Source organism: Megalops cyprinoides, chromosome 20 (assembly GCF_013368585.1).
Source record: "Megalops cyprinoides isolate fMegCyp1 chromosome 20, fMegCyp1.pri, whole genome shotgun sequence".
Taxonomy (NCBI): Eukaryota; Metazoa; Chordata; class Actinopteri; order Elopiformes; family Megalopidae; genus Megalops; species Megalops cyprinoides.
In genome coordinates, this window is record NC_050602.1 from 17,115,319 (window position 1) to 17,139,268 (window position 23,950).

Genomic DNA, 23,950 nt, shown 5'->3' on the forward strand with positions numbered 1-23,950 from the left:
GTTTCTCTTCAGGCCTAATGTCAGTTCAGGGCTCTGTTCTGATGACACAAATAAAAATCCCAGCATGCCCGTGACCACACTGAGATCCTCTAGAGGTACAAAGTCATTCAGTATGCTTTTTGTTTTTCTGTTTGCAAGACTTTTTATACTTCCATTTGTGTGACAAGACTTTTTTTTTTGCTATTAATTCACTTCCCAATTCATCCTGCATCCACAAACCAAAAAAGTGGTGTCTTTATGTTTATGCTGTACCATAAAAATATTCAAACAATGCCACACAACACACATTTTATCAGGGGCAGTGATGGGAATGCAGGCATATTGTGCTACCTTTTTATATCAGGCTGAAATATCATACAGCACATCACTGAGGAGACGTTGCAGCCGACAGCCACTATGCATTAAAGCACATCTTGGCCTTTTAACCAATGTGTGCCTAGCCCTTCATTTGGGTCACTTCATTTCAGAAAAAAAAATCAGTTTGAAGAAAGACTTCTAATGATCTAGTCTGGGCCTGGCCTGGGCAGTGGGAGAACCAGCCCCCCATACCTTTATCTCTAAGGTATGTGGATGAGAAAGAGGAGGAAGTGGGGTGATGCTGGCAAAGAAACCTTGTGGGATCTGTAACGAGGCCTTCTTGCCAAGTGCATCCTGGGGTTTTCCTCAGCTTCAGTCCCAGAGCAGCATGTAGAGCCTGGGTAGGTACACGAAACTTTTTCTGGTAGAAAATGGTGCATTGGTCATCTTTTTAAACTAAAGAACTCAGAATAACAGGGGTGAAGGGCTTTCAAACAGCAGCAGCAAGGTAAGCAGGTAGCATGAGATTCCCATTTTGAATTTCAGAAACAAACTATAAAGTCCAAATTACACGTAATGAATACGTCTGGTTATTCACTTACCAATTCTACTCCGGATCATCGTTTTAAACAAATGTTTTACGTTAGTACAGATAAAATAATAAAAAAAGTAGAAACAAAATTAAATACAAAAAGAACTGTGAAGTAGGGCTAAAAAACACTGCACTATTAATATTCACCTTGTACAGCAGAATTAGTCTATAAAGTACATCAATAATTCATTGGTTATACTCTAATTATTTCTCAAATTAAATGTTTAGTAGATCAGTTAATCTACTACTTTATAAAATGACAAGTTTACCAATACTATCACTACTATCAATAATAACAATAATCATTAAAACTCCCCCTTCACGATCGGCACAGTTCTACCAAGTGGTAGGAATTAAAAAGGGCTGCAGCAATGGCTCTGGGCCAGACATGTCCCTTCACCGTTTCCAAAGAAACGCACAATATTTCCCAAGGTTATGAAAACAAATTTTAAAAAAAGAAAACAAAGAACAGAAAAAAACAAAGAGAAACCATCATATTTTTGTACATGATCAGTTCAAGGTTTATGAGTGGTACAAAAACATAAAAATTAAAGCAAAATATATAGTAACATTCTGGATGATATATATCTATATTCTGACTTTAAATATATTTTGTATGTAGGAGTATATATATTTATACACATATATGTATATATATATACATACACAAACACACATTACACTAACCTCTACAGTGAAAAAATAGAATGCCTTTTAACATAATACGAACAAATAAGCATTTATTTGTCCTACTAATGTAAAAAAATGCAAACAATATTTCTGTAAAAAAAAAAGTCAGCTGTGTAAAGTTAAAACAATCAAAATAATACAACATTAATGTTTCATAATGTTAACAATAACAATAAGGCTTTTTGGAAGTAAGAAAGAGACTAATCACAGCTCCTTTCATGACTGTTAGTGTACACACCTATTAATAGCTCCTTAACACACAAAGCACTGCCCCCTCGGGAAACATTTTTTGGGGGCAGGGGCAGGGGGCTGTTCCTTTTCTCAGAATGACAGATATTACAAAGTGTAGCCACACATTCCAGTACCTGTTAAAGGAAATGTAATGTTTTTTTTTTTTTTTTGCCGGTAGGCAGTCACTCGTGAATTCATGATCACCACTACAGCTCAGTGAAGCATGTGTGTGTCCAAACAGGGAACTTCCAATGCCGCTGCAAGCAGAGTGTGTCGCTGTCAACTGAAGCCAAGCAGCGCGGCGACGACCCCCCGGAGGTCATCGGATGGGTCACCTGCACGTCACTGTCACGTCACTGTGTTTGCGCCCATTCCTGCTCCTGCTGACGGCTGCCCGGACCGAGCGGTGTCTAGGAGGGTGTTCCCGAAAAACTTAAATGCCTCGCGTCTCAATGTCAAAGGCGCCTCACGACACGCACGGATCTGTCTGTGGACCGAGGGGTCCTGTGCTGCTTGACCGTGGAGACGGGGTGCGGTCAAATATGGTTGCTTGTGGTCCTTTTGAGTTCTTTTTTTTTTGTTTAGAAGTAAAGAAAGTAGATACAAATGAAGGAAGGGGCTGTGCTCACGGCTGAGGCAGGCTGGGTGCAAGCCTTCGAATCTGACCCATCGCTGTGTACTAGCGCGGTGCTGTAGTACAGTACACAAAAACATAAGCAGCATGTTTGGTATAGACAGAAAAAAATCTAAAGTAAACTAAACTACTAATGGTAATAATGACAGTTAGGATCACATGGTTGTGATGGACGTTGGCCTCCGTAGACACAGTTTTGGATACTGGTGTTTGAATCTCCCAAACAATCTTCGCCCTCCCGGCTGACACCACTTAAACATTCCGTTGTCCTTTTCTCTGTTGTGATCACACAGCTAACCCTCACGCTTTGCTCTGCACAGGACTACATACCAGCGGTACAACTTAAAAAAAAAAAAAACTAAAAACACTACCATGATTAAAAAAAAAATAATTATAAAACACGTTTGCGACTTCGACATTTTCAACCATGGAATGACATCACTCAGGGCCGCAGACGACTCCACCATCGTCCGGAAGTGGGATGGAGCCACGGAAAGGCGCCCGCTCTGGGGCTGGCTTCCGACAGGCCCAAAGCCGCGTGCTCTTCCCGGCTCACTCCCCTCGTGTGCCCCCTTCGTGCTCAGCACCTGCCCTGTCACGTTCAAACACATCGCGATGTGGCCCTGGAGTATTTAAGAACGCAAACTGGGCGTTGAGACCTCTCTTCCCGGTCGGAGTCGAGAGCTGGCTTTTCCCCCCGTCCGCCTCGATGCGCAGTCTCCGCTCTTGGCACTGCGAGGTGGGGCTTCTACTCCAGGGACACGGAGGCCCTGTTGACTTGACGGGCGGCACGAGGTTCGAGGTGGCAGTGGCTGCCCTTGAGAGAGGGAATGTGGACTCTTCTGTCGGGCGTCACGAACAATCTGTAGGCCTGTCTGTGGTGTCACAGCGGCCACCTCTGTGGGCTGACTTTTTGGACAAGCGTGAATATTACCCCTTTCGCTTACATATTTATGCACATCACCTAGAAAAATCCTCTCTGGTACAGACACTCCACCTCTTTACCTTTCTCGTCTATCATTTCCTTCCACTCTACTCCATTAATGATGGTTTTGCATGTTTTTCCTTCATGTTTTTTTTTGTTTTGAAATAACATCACATAGTTTGTGGACATTTGATGCAAATAAAAATATGTCCTCCACATCCGAACACTTGAGGCAAGGTTAGCAGTCCGACACACAAATTGTTCCCACCTCACATCTTGAGCCATCATTTGGTTCCTTTACCAGACAGTTTTGAGAAGGCATGTTCATTCTGTTTACTGTTGAATACCTTCCCATACTTCAATAGCCATCCTTGGAGTCTGGATAGAATGTGTTCTTGTATACTGTTGTGTCATTTTTTTGTTTTAATTCAGTTCAAGTTTTCATTCAGTTTGTTTTTCGGCTGTTGTCATCAAAAATTCAAGCAAGTTCCTATGGCTCAGAAGACTGTTGAGGGGGACGGTGGGATTGGTGGTGAGATGTCTTACATTTACGTTGCATAGTGATCAAAGCTTCCTAGGTATTCCAGAGCCGCCTGGTAGCAAAACTGGTATTCATCCTGAACAGGGAAAACATAAAACAGATGGAGTCAGCACTTGAGACTTCACATACTTGTTACTCATTGCTTAGAAGCTGAGAAACTGCAGCGTTTCATAATTGAACAAAATAGCAAAAAGCAATAGAGTTAATTAGCACTTTTATAATACAGTTTAAACAAACACAAAAGGACTATGTCCAATGAGCCAGAGGGAAGCAACCCCCTCACAGACACGGCATAAACCGCTGTGCTGTGTAAATGGGCATCTCTCACCTCGGTCTGCACCATGGCTGGCCTCTGTGTGCGCAGCATCTTGACGGTCTGGAAGATGTCGACCACGCCCTCGTAACGCATCCTCTCCAGTACGATGCTGAGGGTGATGAAGACCCCGGTCCTCCCCACGCCCGCGCTGCAACACCAGACAGGGGATCCGAGTCAAGAACAAGACCAGCCAACATGGCTGCCACTGCACCCCCCCCCCCCCCTACACAGCCCTGCCCCGGCCTGGCTCCTCACCCTCCCCAGCCCCTTACACACTCTCAGCGCTGCTACACATTAAGAAAGGCAAAAACACTGATCTGCCAACTGAGCCAGTAACCCTGCCTCACACCCTGGGAAAAGGTTCCCGCTGATCCATTGCTGGCTGAAGAAAGTCTCTGACACGAGAAAGGTTGATTAAAACAGATGTTAAGTCCCTCATCCCTGCAATCCTTCCTGTCTGACAGTTCTCCAAATTGGAGCCCTGACACTGATCCGGAAATCCTTCAGGTTTGGGGCCGTAATCTGCTTTAGCGCGACACCGTGTCCACTTCGTCTAAATTTGTGGGGGGTTACGAGGGGGAAATATTACCTTTGAAATGCAACAGAACTGCAGGCCAAACACGCATAGAGAGGGTGCTGATTCCCAGGCTGTTCTCTGACTTACCTGCAGTGGACGGAGATGGGCCCGTCCTGGCCGAACTGCTCCTTGGTTTTATGCACCTGGCCGATGAAGTCGATGAAGCCCTCGCCGGACTTTGGCACACCCTGCTCCGGCCAGTCTGTGAACTGGAACTGCCGCACGGTCCTGGACTGGCCATCCTGTGGGAGAGAAACATATAGTTTAGCTCCCTTAGTGGTAACCACAAAATGATGAACCCGTCCCATTTTGCAAGAGGTTTACAGTTCTGCCCATGAGGTGTTCCTGGTTCAACTTGAAATACCACTTTTAAGAACTGTGTAAAAACGTGTGTCTGTAATAAAAGGCAAATGGGTTAAGTGTTTGGTTGGATAGATATACCATTAATAAATCCACCCAGTAATGGGCCATTGACTTGGTGTGAACTTGGCATTTCCAATCCAAGCATTTTCCCTGGGGTTTGCTTTTAAATACTTTTTTCATTTTCAAATGCACTTTCCCGACAACATTTCAAATTAATTTTCAAACTCCGATGAGATGCACATGCTAAATGATATCTGTGAGGTAAATTACAGAGCAGTCCTTGGTGGCTTCTAAGCCCTTCATTCGGTGTGAATCATCACCTCAGTGGAGCAAAAGGCACCGTTTTGTTTCCGAGCGTCGAGTCCTGCTGGAAACCAGGACACCCTCCCCGACCGCGCCTCCCTGGATGCACCCGTCCTTTGAATCTTTCAGCGTGCGCACAGAGGCGACACTGGCTCCCCTTTATCTCTTTGTCCCCCTTTTCAGACAGTTATTTTGCTTCCGAATAACATCCCGCTTACAGCAAATCAATATTACATCTGGCCGTGACAAGCATCTTCATTTGGGGACCGACTTAAATGGAATAATCTGGAGGGTGATCTATGGAGCAGCGCTGCCTTTGAGTGCTCCGTCGCGAAACCTGATGGATGAAGTCAGCGGGATGCAACGCACGCTGGAGTGGAAGGCAGGGGAGGGACCGGCTGTGGAAACGCATAGCAGGCGACTACACCCGGCCTCCAGACAAGGGCCACGCCCTGCTGAGTGATGCTTCATTTGTAGCCTCAGGGCCAGGACGGTTGTGTCGTTTTCCTTTCTGAATGAAAATAGGAGGGGAGCTCAGCAGTCTTCCACTGGTCAGACAGCAAAGGGCTCGTCTGTCTATACACAAGCAGCTCCCCAGTGTCTTCCATCAGACACTGCATGGCTGTCTGTCCCTTATTCTTTCTGCCACCCTTCTGGGAGCCCCTTTACTCCCTTTGACCAGTCAAATGCTCATTTTATTTCCTGGAAAGCAATTAATTAATCAATTAAAAGTAATGAACTAAAAATTAACCATAGAAATTCTTGCAAATTAGCCGAGATACAGAAAGAAGAAGGGGAGACAACGTGATGAATGAACAGGAGGCTTCGACTGCAGGTCAGGCTGAGTAACTGAACTCGATTCCGCTTTCCTCAGGAGAGGTGCGGAACAGCTGAAGTGCGCAATTCCTCTAACTCAACACACCTTGGCACCCCGCCCCCAGCCTCCCGCCCACTCTCCCCTCGTACAGCTTATTCAAGTCGCCTCTGATTAAGGTTCTCCTCCATTCACTTTCTCCGGGAGCGCCACGAGCGAAACGCTACACGAAAAGCTTTGATGGCTTAATCACAATTAGGCCCTTCTGCCATTAATGCGGAGCTATTCAACCTTCTCTGCTCCGCCATTGCAGCGCACAGAAGTGAGTGTCGACACCCCCTCTCCCACCCCTGGGATTAGAATGGGTTTTTTTTTGGGGGGGGGGGGGGGGGAGTGTCTTGACAGTGTAATACGATCGATTCAAAAGTGAGCCGTTTCGACTAGCTCCCCTGCAAGTTTCCAGCGCGGTCTGCTCGCCTTCAGCACGGTCTGCTACACCCCAGCCCCGCTGCAAACTGCAGGATGATGTAACGGTGGGCACTCCATGGAAACGCTGTTGCCAAGGACACAGACGGTGGGTTTGACTGACCGCTTGCTGTTATGTTACCCTTTGATGAATCTCCCTGGAGGGCTCAGCACAAAAAAAAAAAAAAACTACTCGATCAACAAACAAGAAGCAAAGCGACGCCTCAGCTCTCGGCCAGCATTTTTCAATGTCTGAGCGCTGCCTAAAAGGCCTGCTGATTGCCCGTAGGTTTGTCCTGGTAATTTTCCCTCTCCCTTTCATTCTCATGCAAACCAGCGCGGTGCACAGGAGGGCTAGCCAGGCCTGCTACCCAGCCTTAAGCACTGCAATACTGCAGATTTCCCAGGCCTCTATGAATAGCAAAACACAGCCTTGAGCACACGGTCATCTGTACTAATTTAACGTAACGTTTCATCCAGTTGTTCAATTAAGGGCTGTGGATGAAAACTAAAACCTAGAAGCCCCCGCAGCACTGCAGGAGCAGACTTGCCTACACCTGGTGTAGACTGCAGCGAATGACAGGAAAAGATGGCTTCATGCTGACATCAGAGCAGCCTCTGAGCGGGAATCTGAGAGGCTGTCTGTGTGTGTAATGGTCCTCTCGGCTGTACTCACCCTGGCGTCGGTGACCTTGAACTCTCTCAGGATGTACTGGGGCATGTTGTACTCTGCCATGGGGTCCACCACAAAGTACTGGTACCGGGCGGAGCGCTCTGCTGGCCAGTATTGATGGCACTTTTCCTGTGGTCGCATACGCACATAAACACAAACAAAAACACACACACACAGACACACACACAGACACACACAGACACAGACAAACAAAAAAACATCCAGTTAGTCTGAGTCACTGAAGCTCAGCTGCAGATCTTTAATTTGCCATGCAGGTATCATGCTTTATAGCTGCAGCCCCACAGTTGCAGATACCTTATCAACCATTTTAGCACAGGAAAAAAATGGCTACTCTATTATCTGTTGCTACAGTATGACAGAATCAAATAGAGCTGTTGCTAGAATATGTTAATATATGATAAAAAAGCTTAATTTTTATAGCACTAAGATCACTGCATTTCAAATCATGAAAGTTCCAGCTCCAGCAAGTTCAGCAGTCAAGAACAGTGCAGTGAAGGGGGGGGGGGGGGGGGGGTACAGAAGCACACTCACTCTGCCCATCTCTCTCAGCTTGGTCAGCATCACCACGATGGTGGAGTTGTTCTCCCACAGCATCCTCCAGAAGTCCTCTGTGGTCTCGGCCAGTGGTCCCTGTGTGGCGATGTAGGCCTTCTGCTGCCTGGAAAACACACACACACACTCTCTCATCATACTGCTAATGGTACAGTACCCTCAGCCTCAAACAGCTTGAAGGGGACGCAATCATGATGCAATATGCTAAAATATATACTGCCCACATTTCCAGTCTCTAATGTATCACTGCTGCTTCACTCTCTCTCCAGATCAACCTGGCATGAAAAGCTCAGTTTATCCAAAACTCATCTAAACCACCCATAATGTGAATAATACTGAATGAACTGACCCAGAGTCAGTACTTAGCAGGCAGGACCTATCTACACCACACCCTATGCTAGATTAAATCCAGTATACCGCCACTGAGGGTGGAGGTGAAGAGGAAACGCCAGAAAAAGGAAGCTGGTGTTTGCGCAGTTTCTATTCCAGTCAGGCCCATTACGGATGCATGCTGTGTTGAATATGGAAGCCTTGCATAATTATGACAGGCCACCTAGTGTACATGTGGCCTCGGCCGGGCCTGGGGTCTCACCTGTATCCGTCGATGAAGCTGCCGTTGATGTAGTCGGAGCCCTCCAATCCCCGGATCGGCTGCAGGCACACGCGGGTGGTCTCGTACGGCATGATGTTCACCAGCCGGTTCTTGAACTTGTTGCAGGGGAGGTTGGCACTGATGAACCTGGACGTGTGGGCTTTGGAGTTGGCCAGGCGCTGGGGCAGAGGAGAGAGAGAGAGAGAGAGAGGGAGTGAGCGTGACGGCACCTTTCAGCTCTTCCCACAGAGGACAGGTGTTCCGTCACAGTGCTCGAGGCAGCGCAGCCTCTGAAGCTGGGTTGGAACAGTAAGCCATTTAAGCCACTTTCAGGGGAAACATACTTTTTTTTTGTTTTCACTACTTTACGAGCATTTGTCATTCAAGGGTTTTGCAGAGCCTAGCCGTGCCATCAAACTGCTTTTAACAGGAAATAACTAGACTGATTAAACCTCTGTGGACAATTTGAATTCACCAATGTCCTGCTGTAATTGGATTTTTAATTAGAATTTGATTTTTTTCATCATCTTCGCATTATCCAGTTATCATTATTGTTATGATCAAGCAGTTCTCTGACGTTCATTTTCTCTATCTCAATATTCGGCTGCATTTCACCCCTCTCTCCACCACCACCGTGGTTTAATGTCTGCCCAAATCATGTCTTCTCATCCTCTGTTTTTTTTTTTTTCTGCTGAGCAAAAATCATTCAACATCCAGCTCCGTTTTTTAATCCTGGACGTGTGTGTCTACGTGGTCAGTATTTCTGGATGGGGATGAATATGCCCTGTCTGCTCCTGAGCCATGGTGCGGCGTGTGAGCTGCCTGCTGGACCCCTCCCAGCTGCCCGCCTCTGCCTCAGCCTTTGATCTCCGTCCACAGGAATACCTGGAGGTGCATGAGTCAGACGCACAGATGCCAATAACCGCTGGAAGAAAAAGGGAACGGGCAGCCGAGCGAAAGCCGAGCGGCGGTAGAGATTTCTCATTAGCTTTCCTATGCGCCGTCCCCAACTGGGGCCCCACCGCAGAGAGGGCCACCGAACACTCCTACCGGGCGGCGCTGATACACTCCGCGGCTGGCAGGTTTTACCCGTGAATCAGCTCGCATCGATTGTACCTGCTTACTTCATGATACTGGTCGTGTGTGTGTGGTGCCGCGTGCGTACCTGTTTAACAGGAACGATAAGGTACACGCACTGCATCTCTGACTCACACTGGGATTCAATTTAACCGAAAATGTCAGAATGCACCTGGGCCTCTGTCACCAGTCAAACTACTCCAAAATTCAGCTATTCCCGTAGGTGGCATAATGCTCTCTGACCATTGATAAAAGCTCTGCAATGTTTCAGCCCTTTAATCTAACAGCTCTGTGTCATCATGACTGTTAATTGCTACTCTTCAGTTATTTTATTGTGGCCTTGGCTATAATCAACCCTTCATTCAGCATGACTCATTTTTGTTAACTACTATTGTTACTGTAAGTGGTCCTTTTCAGGCATTACTGGGATCACTCACAGATCTGCATTTTCTGTTTTTTTTTCTTCCCCTGCTGGAAAAAGCACTCTGCCCAGCACAGTCCTGACACTGCAGTTGTAAAAATGTACTATAACATATACTGATCGATTACCCAGCAGCCCCTGTTCTGCTGGTTACCTTGAACTCCAGCTCCATGCCGGTGACGTGCTCGCCGCTCTCCACCTGGGCCAGCTTCTGGATGTAGGAGTAGAGGCTGCGGGCGGCCACCTCGGTGTTGCCGCAGGCGACCGCCTCCAGCAGCGCGTCGTGGATGAAGCTGTACTGGTCCTCCGTCTGCACCATGTAGTTGCGCTGCGAGCGCATCAGCGTCACGTGGCCGTAGATGTCCACCGTCTTCTCGTGCTTAATGCGCTCCAGCATGGCGTCGATCACGATGAAGCAGCCTGTGCGGCCGACGCCGGCACTGAGGGAGGGAAAGAGACGAGGAGAGGGCGGGGAGAGAAGAGAGGGGGAGAGAGAGGACAGGGAGAGGGAGTGAGGGAGGAAAGAAGGAGAGAGTGAGGTAGAAATACATGAATCCAGAAATAGTATTAAATGTATTTAATTACTTCATACATCCATGCATATGTGTGTGTGTATAAGGCACATATTTATGTATTCATGTCAAGTTGCCCAGTTGTTCCCCCCAACCGTCACCTGTTCAGTAAACTATGAAACCAATTCAGACTCATCAAAAGCACAGTAAAAAAAACTGACATGAAATCACTATAATGCAAGAATGACAGTAATACAGTATTATTCCAAACCGGAGCAGATTGTATTAGACACTCTCTCCACTGGCCTGTCCTTAAACTTCCCTGGCACACTCAGTTTAAGAGGAGCTGAAGAGAGTGTATGAGTGGGCAGGGCAGGCTGCGCTGCCTTGGCTGACCTGCAGTGGGCGATGATGGGGCCGGCGTCAGGCGGGTTGCAGGTCTTCACTCTCCGCAGGAAGGCCAGGAACGGGGTGGGGTACTCTGGCACGCCGTGGTCGGGCCACGCGGTGAACTGGAACTGCCTGACCTCCCGTTTCTCACTGGAGCCGTTCTGGAGAAGAAGGGGAAGGAAGAAAGGTTAGCATATCATCACCGGTCACATACAATACTGTTTTATATAACGCACTTCATGTTTGGTCATTACATTATTATAACAAGATTATAACAAGATTAAAAAATGAAAATTTGAAAACAGAAATGAAAAATGAAAACAGACAAGTCTGATGTGTAGGTGGTCAGTTGTCCATAGATGGGTTGTCAATCACTTGTTATTACGGCCTACTTTCATTATGACATCGACCCCAATGACAAAGCCTTATCTGAGATCATGCGTTCACCACTGACTGCACTCAGTTCTATTTAGTGTGTGCCATTTCTACTTGTTCGTTTTCACTTATGCATTAATGGCACATGATATGTCACCTTGGATATGGTGGTCACATTACTCAAAATAAAAAAAAGGCACAGTGCATTTATATAATCACACTGAACAGTATCTGAAGAGTCGGCCTCAGAAAATGGCAACTGGAGTAAGACGCAGCTCCATGAAGGGGAAGCCAACTGGACCCTCAGGCCGGGAGAGGGCCAGAAAACAGAACCAGGATTTTAGATTTTAAAGCGAAGGAGGGAAATCAGAGGGGAAAAAAGGGAAACTAAGGCTTTGGTTCTAACCTTCATCCCCTGTGGAAGAATCACTGCAGGGCTAAGCAGAAGGAAAGTCACCGTGACAGTGGCAGTGACAGTGATACTGATGGTATCAGTGGGAAATGGGACCAGAGCAAACCGTCCAGGGCTGAGCACCTGTGTCCTTGGGTCACGCCTGCCGCTGAAAACCTGACCGTAATCCGCCGTCTGCATTCAGCTGCAGATGCAGCCCCTGTATTGCGCTAAGTGCAGCGAACGCTGCGGGTGCAGAGTGCTATTCGTATGTCTGAAGGCTGCTGCCCAAAAGAAAAGATCGCTCTCAGCAGAAAGATCCCATTGTCCTGCCCTCCAGTTCTCGCTCAGTTTTCTTCCCAGAAGCGCTAAATGAGGACTTTGCATTTCAATGCAGTGTTCCTGCTTTGCTGACAGTTTTTTTTTTTTTTTTTGTGGAATAAATTAATAAATAAAGCCGGTAATTAAAAGTGAACTGGCCTAGTTTCTGCTGTTTGTTTGTTTATTTTTCTGGACAGTTTTTTGGACAATGAAAGCGCTCCATTTGCTTTTCATGACGATGAGCCTCCAAATTATTTTTTGAAACAGAAGCGTTTGGATGGCGCGCTGTCACGGCGGGAAATGCATAAATATGGATGGGTTTCTTTCCGTTTACCGCGGTTGGGTGACTGTTTCACATTTGCTCTGCAACCACCCCGGAGACACAACCTATATTTGTTTATTCGAACAAATGAAATTGCTATTTAAGAGAGCAGAACAGAGCGGAATGAGAGCAAAACGCCCGATAACACCCAACAGGAATGGCCACACAGGGAGCCAATCAGAATGCCTGGGAGAGGACGTTAGGGAAGAGGGTGACACACGGGGCAAGCCAGAGGGAAGGACAGAGGGGGGAGGAAAAAAAAAAGGGAGAGGAGGGAGAATGAGTGAGCTAAGACAGTCCGTGAGAGACAGAGAGAGAGAGAGAGAGAGAGAGAGAGAGAGAGAGAGAGAGAGAGAAAGATGGAGCAGGAGGGGCAGAGGTGGAAATGACGGACACAATGTGAGCCATACAGTGAAAGTCAGACGAGTGCCAGTGTTCGCGGAAGAAAAGATTCAGGTTCCACATGGCAGGATGAACCCTCAGATTCAGTTCAACTCTGGCCCACACCTTCAAAAGCAGCTCGCGATCCGAGCGGCATCTTGGTGAAAACCTAATGCCTTCCCATCTGCTAGATCACCTCTGCAGGAATGGACAGATTTTTCTCCCCCGAGTTCGGGGTATGCATGGAATGCCACTTATGTATGCATGGCTTTCCTCCACTCACTTAGCTAAGTGGTTCTTGTTGGCAGACAGGCACTAAAAGATGATGAACCAGGAAAGACAGAGAGGGGGAAAAAAAGGGTGGTGGAGGGTGGGGTGGGAGAAATCATTTAAAGCACGACAGCATAATGTCCTTATTATATCACTCACTCCATCATCACCACTGCGTGCATGTGTGTATGTTAGTGTGGTTTATTAATTATGTACTCAGACAAGCTTGTTCTTCTGCTTTTGAGTATGTACAATCACCCTCCACAAGCAAAAGTACATTTCTGTTCCCTTGCTCCTATCAACATCTATGGAGCTCCATGTACAGATGGGGGCACTCATCTAAACAGAAGGGATCCTAAACGAGAGCCTTACGATCCAGGGCCTCACACCCAGCATGCATTGCACACACTCTGGAGAGGGGGAAGCTGGGCTGGGAGCCTCTTACCTTGTGCAGGGAGAAGGTGCGCACGCTGAAGGTGGCCAGCTCGATGGTGTCTAGCAGCGTCACCTGGATCATGCCGTAGGTCTCTGTGCCGCGGCTGGGCCAGTACTGGTCACACTTGATCTGTGGGAAGGAGGGAACAGGGTTACAACCAACAGGCACGGCTCAAGACAAGTCTCTCAGAATGGAGCTCTCCCAGTTGCAGCCAAACCCATTATGCATGTCATCTGCTCCACACCACAAGGGGGTGCTGTTTCGCTGCCATTGTGCATTAAACCCTACGCACCAGCAGCCACACCCCACCACAAAAGCTTTTCCTCTGCACTGAACTGAGAGCAGGAAGGGAGAATTCAATTCTGAATTCAAACTGAGAATTCAATGCTACAGCCAGCGGAACATCTCCTCTCTGCAGAAGAGGCCTGCGTGCGCCTGGGTCTCCCGTTCATGTTTATTTAGTGCTTTCCCATCATCTTACCTTCAATCCGCACAGGCTGCCCTGATTACCTCTGACAGGGCCGCAACGTGCCCGCGGAGCTAGCCTACGTCACACTCACGAGAGCGATGGCTGAAGGGTATGGAAATAAGTGAGAGCGCATGGAACGCTGTCTGCGCACCTTCAGAAAAAGCAGCAAGTGCATGTGGTGCACTGGGCTGAACCGTGGGGGATCCTCGCCCCTGTATCAAAATGGGCCTCGCTCCAACTCTCCACTCTGCACTGAGGCTTGCTGAAGCAAATGGGCTGTCAAATGCATACGGCAACAGAAGGGCATGTCTGCCTTGCTTTTGAAATCGGCTTCTTTCTGTCAATTGATTCTTGCATTTTACCTTTACCCTTGAAGCAAGCGCTTCAACTGGAATAATGTCTATTTGCGCTGTGTTAACCTGTATCATATTAAATTCTGTTGCATTTCAAAGGTTTCCAAAGGGATTCATACCAAAGTAGCCCGATGATACCGCTGCACTGTTAAGTAGAATTTACCAGCTAAAAGCCGGGAACGATCAAAGCTGCTCACTCAAAACAGCTGCAATTCCAACACACTCATGAACACTTTATGGCTGAGAAACACCCCATGATCATCTTACCATTTCAGCTGAGCTACATCACTACACAACAATGCTACACTGATAGGTACAGGCAAGCTTTCTCTGTGACAGAAACCCATTCTGGCTGCAATAAAACCACGGGTTGATCTAGAAGAATACTGTTTCTGGGTAAAGGCTCCACTCACCCGTGACTTTTCCTCCAGCCGGGTCATCATGACCACAGTGGCTGCCCGCTGCTCCCACACCATCCTCCAGAAGTCCCCAAAAGTCTCGGGCAGCGGCCCCTGCGTGGCGATGTAGGCGTTCTGCTTGCGGTAGCCATCTATGTAGTTGGCGTTGATGTAGTCACTGCCCAAGAATCCTGCAGTGGGCACGATTGGAAACTTACAGCAACATGCCTCTCAGCGAACAGTTGTTTATAATGCATTGCTATAGGTTTTGAATAGATAAATCCATAAGAAAAACATGAGAACTATGCTGGTACTCCTTATTAACTTAATTCATGAAGGCGACGAGTGTCAAACATTTTGACGTGTTGAATACGTCTACACTGACAGGGACATTGACATTGCTGAAACAGGAATTTGGGCAACACCACCATGCGCATTATGTCAAACACCTACATTCTCCATAAAGCACCATCTCTGAGTTCTGGAAAGAGGAAGGATAAAGGCCTACATGACAGTTTTCTGGGTTTTCACATGACAAATCCTTCCCCTCTGCTGCCACAACCCAGGATTTTTTTTTACTGACAGCTCGCCGACCAAAAGTCTTCTGACAACAGTGGTATTAAGTGAGGAGAGAAAATTCAGGGACAGCACAAGTGCGAAACCTCAATAAACAGCTTTTTTCCCTCGATAACAAACTTAATGAGCTGTTTTCTACATTGCGGTACTTTTTTCACTGGTGTTTATTAACCTGTGGTAACAAAGAGACACTCTGGTGCTTAACAGGTGTTGATTAGGTGTCTAAAAATAGCAGAAGCGGGTGAAAATTAGCAGCAAGTACAAAGAAAATCCCATTAATAATATATTCCAGATGCCACCAAGTGAGCAGTGTTCTTTCTTTTGTCATAGCTAAGGCAAACACAGGATGGCTATGTGCATGAATTGCTCCACTGCTGACACTAATGGTGAAATCACTGCAGTGGAAAATGACAATTTTGGAGTTGATTAATTTATTCATGATTTTGCTTTTGAGTGTTTCCTTTGATATTTTGTTTTTTGTTTGTTTCCCATTGGGCTGTTCTGAACTGTGAAGCTTAATTCCAAATAAATACATAAACAAACACAACAAACAAAAAAAATAAAAATGGGTGAATAGGAGAAAGTTTGGTAAAGTCTGCCTTGCTTTTACTCAGACTACAGACAAGTTTGGTGAAGTCATAAGTTCAGTTGGAAATTTTTCTCTGTAGAATTTTCCAGAAAGATCAAGTGAGAAAGCTGAATATCCTTCCTATCCAGTGCATCACATATTATACACCCTGTGTTACAAGAAAAATAGAGAGACAGAAAAAAAACTGGGCACATCAAGACTCTAATTTCTTTTAAATATAGTCCTTCATATGTAGGAAAACAGACACAATTATTACTGTAGTGAGCCCTGAACCTTCGGGCATTTCTGACCTTCGACGGGCGAAAGGACGACCCGGGAGTGGTCGTAGGCGATGACATTGGCGTAGCGGTTCTTGGGCTTGTTGACCTCCAGGTTGGAATGCTCCCAGGTAAACTGCTGGCCAGGATCGATGGACTGCGGGGGGGGGGGGGGGGGGGGCACACGTAAAGGGAGGTCATCGGTTTTCCCGAGCGCATACATCACTTTGGCTGATCATAGTCTTAACGGTGGTGGTGGGGGGTTTTGTGAGAGCAGCGTAATTAAATGACGGTTTGATCCCATTTAAAACAGAGCACGGTAACACAGGTCGGCTTGCCGCAATCGCCGCAGTGGACGTTAAAAAATGATGACGAAAAACATTGATAAAGCTGGCAGCTCTTCCCCTGAGGGCGTGAGACAAATGGACCCCGCGAGTCTGACGCGGGCATGATAAATGCCGCCACGCTTTGAATATGAGAATTCTGAATAAATAATCCATTCCCTTGTCGGGGTAATTTAGTATTCCATTACGGGTTGTGCGTTCGCTCTGAGCCAGCGGTGCTCTCCTGGCCCCGGCATGAGGGATGCTCTCATTTAGGCCCTAACGCAGAGCGCAGACCGTGGGGATGAATACAGCCCAACTGTGTTTGCAGAACAAAGCACATACCCTCTATCAATGCCCTAAAATAGTTCTGGACTTACAAGGCATCTGAAGCTTATTTCACACAAAGCAATACATAGGGAGAGAGAGATACTGAAAATGTAAATGAACTGTACTTCTTGCAGGATAAGCTAGTAAGTGTTTGAAAGTGTTTAGCAGTATGTATGACAGGCACACACTTCCTCCTTCTAAATGTCCACCTCCCTCTCTCCCCTTCATCCAAGGTGAATCACCACTGGTGATTGTCCAGTGGCTTGACTCGATGGGTGGGGACTGATCCTGGGTGTACTGCACAACAGAGAGAATTCTGTTGGAGGTCCTGTGTGAGGGCTCCTGGGAGATGCTGGGACATGCTTTTCAGCCTCCACTTTCTCTTTAAATGAGAAAAACGGGTGCCAGGTCCCTCTCATCCTCAGTTTTTGGCTTTTATTTCACTCAACTGTGATGTGGGAGCAGGGGTGCAAAGACAGGAAAGAGTGCTAACTGTATAGTCTGTTTCACCTTGGCCACACCTTCAACTGAACTGCAAGTTAAGACCATCTGGTCCCACCCCCACAACTAATGAAGGGTTAGATTTCCTGAACCTCTCATTTGGTTGGATGAGGCAATAAAATCAAAGAAACGTTTACGCACGCTAAGTTTATATGGGCAGCTGAGCTTGCATGTGTTTGGTATATGGAACTACATATGCTCCCCAGAGTTCAACAGCTAGTAAACTTCTTGAGAAAATGTTGAGACAAATTCAGACACATTTACCTTTTACATTCATTCATTTGGCATATGCTCTTAACCAGAGTCACTTACAAGAAGTGCACTCATTAGGGTTAGGCAATTAGCAAAACTGATACCGAATCATTAGTGCCATGTCCTTGAAATGTAGTGTCAGTGACAGAAACATTGCCACAATGAAATTAAGTACTGTCAGAGGGTGCATAACCTTTAAACAGACCCCAATTAGGTTAGATACCTCTCAACTGAACTACTACACTACTGATAATGTTTCAGAGAACATCATAAATGCTGTGTAACCAATGGCGATCATAAGAAGCGTTGTGATGGCGGGGGTGAGAGGGTGAGAGTAAAAGGGTGATCTTGGGACTTGGTGTAAAGAATAATTTGTTCTCCCTGCAGACAGGAGTGCCCCTCTGCCTCCCCGCACACCCTCACCTCGTACTCCTGAGACAGCTTGAGGTTGTCGTTGGCCTTCAGCAGCTCCGTGTGTTCCGGCAGCTCCGAAATCGGGATGGGCGGGTGATTCATCATACCTGCTCGGCGGACGGACAGGGTGGGAGAGAAAGGGGGGGGGGGTTGGGAGAGCGTCAGAGGACTGCCACGGTGGTGAGCCTTAAAAGCAACAGAACGACATGAAGAGAGAGCGGGCAGGGGAGGGGTAGAAAGACGGGTAAGGAGCTGGGTACATGGGATAAGTGTGTGAGAGACTGCAGTGGGACAGTGGCACACGTACGCAGTCCACATGGCTTGGATGAGTGACGCTAAGGCAATCAGCGACCAGGCCAGGGCTCCAAGCTCATTCTTCAAACTCCCTCCTCCCTTTGGCGCTCATACACTTTGGAAAACTAGATGCACCAACTGCAACTCATTCCTCCTCCACCTACAGCATACTACTTCTCACCAGGTGGTCTTGCCATATGCCTTCTGTGAAATGGAAGGATCCTTCTTTGTAGCAGCAAGTGAAGTCACTTGAAATATGTTTCTAAATACAGCATGTGCAATATCCAACAGCTTCAAAAATCAAATCACTTCCTCACCCAAAGGCCAATATTCCAAACAGATGTCATCCAAATCCTTCCACAACCATTTCAGTTATCTTGTTAACAGACAGAAAAACAAACATATGTGATTAAATACCGTCTGCCTCACCTATCAAAGGGAGAGGTATTAATAGAAGTCTGATGAAAAAAGGGTATTTGTGGTAACAGTGAGGATGACAAAGATAGAGGCATGAAATGTACTTGTAAAAGATGTGTTCATGTTTACTGTCCAAAACAGGAGTTTCTGCAAGTGCATTGCAAGTTAGCATCTTTCATTTAACAACCAGAGTACAGAATACAACAGCCTTCAATTTAGGCACAGATAATGCTATTAAGCCAGTAACACAGGGCATATTTTCCTGCTCAGTGACATCAAAGAAGCAACTCAACACAGAAGACCTTCACAAAACCAGCTACGCTTTGACTCGACAACGGAATCAATTTCACTTGGCTATGGAAGCTCCTGTACTGTGAACAATATGAAAAAAATCCCTCATTTTAAAATGAGCAGTGACTTGGGTTAACAATATCACTGTAACAAGACGCATCCAGTGACAGCACATGTATGAGGATGTATTGTGGCAAGCCAACCTATGAAACCTCATCAAAAACGACCAACATTCCAAACAGACATCAACAGTCTGTCCTTAAGCTGACATCACTCAGTGGTGGGCGATCATTGAGCCCTGGCCTGGGGGATGGGGGCAAGTGAGGGGGACAGGGGTGAGACACAGTGACATGGTGAGGTGCTTCACTTCAGTCAGCCAAGGCCAAGCAAGCATGACATACTCATGTGCCATCTTTGCTTTCCAATCAAATGGTGGGAATGCACTTGTAATTGGGAATTGAAGAAACACCCCACCCCCCACCTCCCACAATGATGTCAAAGAAAATACACTGTCCTTTCAAACTGGGCTCTGACTCTGACTCCATTAGGCAGTCAAACATGGGGGATCTGTTGTACTTACAATATGTGGAAATCAACCAACAGGAAGCAGAAGAGTTATAGGAACATGCAGGGTTTCATTAGGGCTACAACAGGACTCGATTTGAATCCTTGTGTCTTCCTCTTGTAAGCTTCCGTTTTTGGATAGATTATAATTTGTCTACAGAGGTCAAGAGTCACCCTCTCCCAAACCTAACTCGGCAAACAGCACAAGTATATTTGCATTGCTTGTAACTGATCTCTCTCCTCCCCTTGATGACACCAAATGTTCCTTTTCCATTGCAGAACTGAAACCTGGTTGTACCCCTCAGTTTCAGGACCAGTTTGTTTCCCCACTATTTTGTCATACCGAGCGGTACCAGTTCAGCCCACTTTGGTTATGTGTAGACTTAGTGGGCAAGTGGTGTAACCACCTCACATCAATCCATGATGGTGCTGAAAACTGACAATAAGAGAAGGGAGACAGGAAGCACACACAGACATCAGCGTGATGTCAAGTGCTACACTACAGCACACTGTCCCTAGTCAGCCAGGTTTGCCTACAGGCTACACAAGCTTGCTTCCAGCTCTACTCTGGAAAAGGGGTAAAATGCTGTCCCCGCTCTTGAAATAGTTCTTTTTAGTTTCAGGATGACTCAGACCTATGACCCCTGCTGTTTTTTACGGCATTGTTATAATACTCCTCCTGGTTTGAAGGGGAGCGGTTCAATTACAGGCACCGTTATAACACTCGCATACTGCTTTGGCAGGACCTAATACAACATAAAGCACCAAAAATAAATCAAAAAGGCACTTAAAAGCTATATGGGGAAAAAAAAGATCTACATAGCACAGAGCAAGAACGATACATCAAAAACCAGGTTTGACTAATTAGTCCTGTCATTTGCCAGCCAATGTATTAAAAACTCTCAACTTCATTTGATTTGACCAGCCAACCTCTCTTGTTTGTAATTATTGATGGGACAACAAACTAAACAACCATCCCACTGCTTGTATTTGGGCAAGCTGCTGTATCATAATATTGAATTTCACACAATTACACTAAGGACTTGTATTACCATAAAAAGTAAACACTCGACAAAATATACGAAATAAGGAAAAACTGCCTCAGTTTTTTTTATTGCTTCTATATTTTATAATGAACTACCCAGCAATCCTTTGCCATTTTCTATTGCCCAAAATAGCCCTTATTAAAACGTGTCTGTATTATTATTTATGTAAAAATAAGTGGATCCAGATTTGATTCATGTTCTTACACTGCTGATGGAATTTCAAACGCAAAGAGAGACCGCTAATGGGCCTTTTCTGGAAATTCTCAGGGAGAAAGTTACGATTCTGAATAAAAGCAAATAAATTACTGACATGCATGCTAATATGAAACTAAACTTTTCAACTCTTTAACCTTTGAAGTAACAGAGCATGCTTATTAAATGCAGATCAAAAGGATCTTATTTGTATTTGTGAACATTTTTGACGATATGTGCACACTTGGCCGCTCTACAGTTTGAGATATCAGTTTCATTTCCGAGGATATTTCCTAGGCAAGTCAGATCAAATATGTCGTGATGGAGTCAATTCTGGTTTATCAGAATAAGGTATGAGCCTTTTCACCTGACTGACTCTCTCACACGTAAGAGCACCGGGTGAGTATTTCATCAGGTCAGGAGTGTGACGTTACAGGACACTGGTGACAGCTTGGTCACTCCTTTGTGAATCTGAGTGAATAAGTGTCTTTCATTCAATATGACAAGCCAAACTATTGATTTTATGTGATTGAATGATATGAGCATCTGATGAATGCCACATACTTGGCATTCATAGATTATACTAGAATCCCCAGCCAAACCGTAACCTTTAAATGCAGACTGCACGTCTAAAACCCATTTCTATATTTCACTGGCATTGGCATGTTCTGGGTAAGCAGTACTGCAAACGGTAAGAAGACTGATATTATTATTATTATTTATTTATTTATTTTTTTTTTTTTTACAACTTTTGCCTTGTATTCATCGCGTTTTTCGGTTTTTGATGGCACAGACTTTTAGGCACGGGCTTAACTGTGTGCTCTCTTACGTGACGGCATCTCGATACAGATTAGCTGTTTTAATTCGCTCGCTCCGCCGTGAGTGAATGCACGAAGGCGGCTCTCGTTCCCTCTGCGCGGTGTTTACAGCAACAGATTTGATTTATTTGTGAACACATGCAAATCATAATGTTCCAGGGCCATAGGCAGAAACCTTCTTTGCTTATGAATATTCAGATTGATACTGAACTATTGTAGGGCTTTTTTTACTGCAGTGAAAGGATGTACAATATCAAACTCAACTCTGCTTTGGCAGAACCCCACAGCATACCAAAAATGGAAAAGCACTATTTTTGCAATCTGCTGTTTCTTTCAAGGACATGAGACCCCCCCCTCCCCCCAACTCACAAGCTCATATCCATCCCCTTGATTTAAAGCCGCTGTTTTTCCACAGCAATCAAGAGAAGATCAATTAAGGAAAAGGAAACAAACTGGCCTCTAATTACACATTTCCAATCTCAGATTCCCAGCGGACATGAACAGGAAAGTAAGACTGTTAACGGCCCTGAATATGGATTTACATATAGAATACTCTAAATATGGATTTACATATGCTTATTTACATATAAAAGCAAGGCACAATGTGACTGTAAGATCACTCCACTTTTTTCTCCTTTTCCTAGCACTAGAAGGACAGCATCAGATGACTGCTTGTTCTTAGGCATTTATGCCATTGATTTGGCTTGTTCCCCCCCATCAGTTCAGATTGGAATTAAGAGTGGTGGGGTGACAGAGGGGAGGTGGGGGGAAGAGAGAGAGAGATAGGGTTCCTGTGGGAAAAGAATAAACAACCTCTCCACATCCGCAGTGACCGCAGAGGTTACACGGTGCATTAATGAGCAGCCAAAAGCCTGTGAGAGCACGAAGTCAAACCAGACGAAAGGAAATTAGTGCTGCACTGGTGAAGTATTACAAACATGGAGATATATACAGACAAAAATAACGCAAAGGGTGGCAAGTGGCACAGCGCTAATGCAAAAAAAAAAAAAAAAACACAGGAACTCAAATTCGTTGGGACTAACTTTCATAGGCAAAATCGGCTTCACTTAGAGGGCTGCTGAGACCAGAATCTGTGAAAAACAGCAGACATAAAAAAAGAAAAAAACAAAAACTCTTCTTAAACACTGATGGTGAAAGAAAGCGAAAACAATTATGACAATAGAATAAAAAGGCCAGCACAGCACTGGAGACACAAAAAAATAAAAAAAACAAAAAAGATGCCATACTTATTCTTGTTAAATGAACAGCTGCTGTTTACCAAATGTGACTGTAAGCAGTTTCCACTAAGCTGAACCCCTCTTTCCTGAATTATTGAAGCCTTCCACTAGGGAACGGCAAATACTCAGACACACTGAAAAGTAGGGCGTATGTACGGGAACATGACTCTGGCCCACCCACCCACCAGCTAAACGCACCCAGGAAAAGCATCAGGGAGACATCTGTAGTCTACCTGATCCGACTGGATTCTGAGGGAACAGAAACGGACGTCATCCACAGGCAGCTAAGCAACGGCTGGCGCAAAAACATGAGGGAGGCCCTGGGGACTCCAGGAACACACAAAACACATTTCTCCAGAGCGGTGGGGCAGGAAACGGCACCGGTAATCTGCTCCATTTTTAACAAAATCCACCTCAGAAACGGCTTTCCCCACCGATTCGCAACCCTCCTGCTCTCTTCCGCACGGAGGAAGGCAGGACTGGAGGAAGTGTGGCTCCCATGAACCCCTGGGTAATGCAGCAAGACAGACCAAGTGAAAACAGAGGGAGAGGGCTGGCCTTAGTGTTAACCGCACTGTGTCAAGTCACCCACGTCAACTCCTGTGCTCTCCATGGTGGAAGTGTGGAGGGGGGGAGGGGATACAACAGCTTCCTAAGTAAAAGTCGCCTCCCCCCCCTTGAAATCACGATTAACAAACACCGCAAATCACACCGAACATCCTGTTGCTCCTGACGACGGTGTCTTATTCACAGCTGCTGGGACTGGGGTGGGGGGGTTGTTTAAGGGTGACAAACAGATGCCCAATTCTGTCGTAAATTTGGCCTGTCCCACTGTGGGTGTCGGCACTCGAAATCGTTGTAAAACAGAAAATTAAACCAGCGCAGTCTCAATTAGGAGGGATGATCGGATCGAACGCCTTGTGAGACGACAGTATAAATGGACCAGTACGGATTCTCTCCCATATTTCACTGACACGATGACTAATTAAAGGCGGAGATAGGGGCTCTACAAATCTTCTGCGTAAAGACGCCATTCATCAAAGGCTGGATGGATGCCTCAAAGAACCATGGGAAAACAGGGCAGTCAAACAGATGCCTGGGATGGTCTGCGATAGTTGGCAGGGGGATCCAGCCCATAGGCAGCTC

At 46.0% G+C, this 23,950-nt stretch overlaps 1 protein-coding gene across 28 annotated transcripts in view; it reads right to left on the bottom strand.

The window, feature by feature from the left end:
- Positions 1 to 1,703: 1,703 nt before the first annotated feature.
- LOC118795491 (receptor-type tyrosine-protein phosphatase S-like) overlaps positions 1,704 to 23,950 on the bottom strand; it is a 162,231-nt gene continuing 139,984 nt past the window's right edge. For 12 of the 28 annotated variants that reach the window (XM_036553991.1, XM_036553997.1, XM_036553996.1 and 9 more), the window contains 13 exons: positions 22,610 to 22,657; positions 17,954 to 18,051; positions 16,158 to 16,281; positions 14,718 to 14,893; positions 13,492 to 13,611; positions 10,993 to 11,147; positions 10,239 to 10,524; positions 8,587 to 8,765; positions 7,974 to 8,100; positions 7,425 to 7,550; positions 4,891 to 5,045; positions 4,239 to 4,374; positions 1,704 to 3,986 (listed from right to left, as the gene is read on the bottom strand). In XM_036553991.1, the coding sequence (XP_036409884.1) occupies positions 3,918 to 3,986; positions 4,239 to 4,374; positions 4,891 to 5,045; positions 7,425 to 7,550; positions 7,974 to 8,100; positions 8,587 to 8,765; positions 10,239 to 10,524; positions 10,993 to 11,147; positions 13,492 to 13,611; positions 14,718 to 14,893; positions 16,158 to 16,281; positions 17,954 to 18,051; positions 22,610 to 22,657 (1,799 nt within the window). In that variant the 3' untranslated portion in view covers positions 1,704 to 3,917. The remainder of the gene's footprint in view (positions 3,987 to 4,238; positions 4,375 to 4,890; positions 5,046 to 7,424; positions 7,551 to 7,973; positions 8,101 to 8,586; positions 8,766 to 10,238; positions 10,525 to 10,992; positions 11,148 to 13,491; positions 13,612 to 14,717; positions 14,894 to 16,157; positions 16,282 to 17,953; positions 18,052 to 22,609; positions 22,658 to 23,950) is intronic. The other 16 variants (XM_036554012.1, XM_036554006.1, XM_036554003.1 and 13 more) reach the window with 4 other exon arrangements.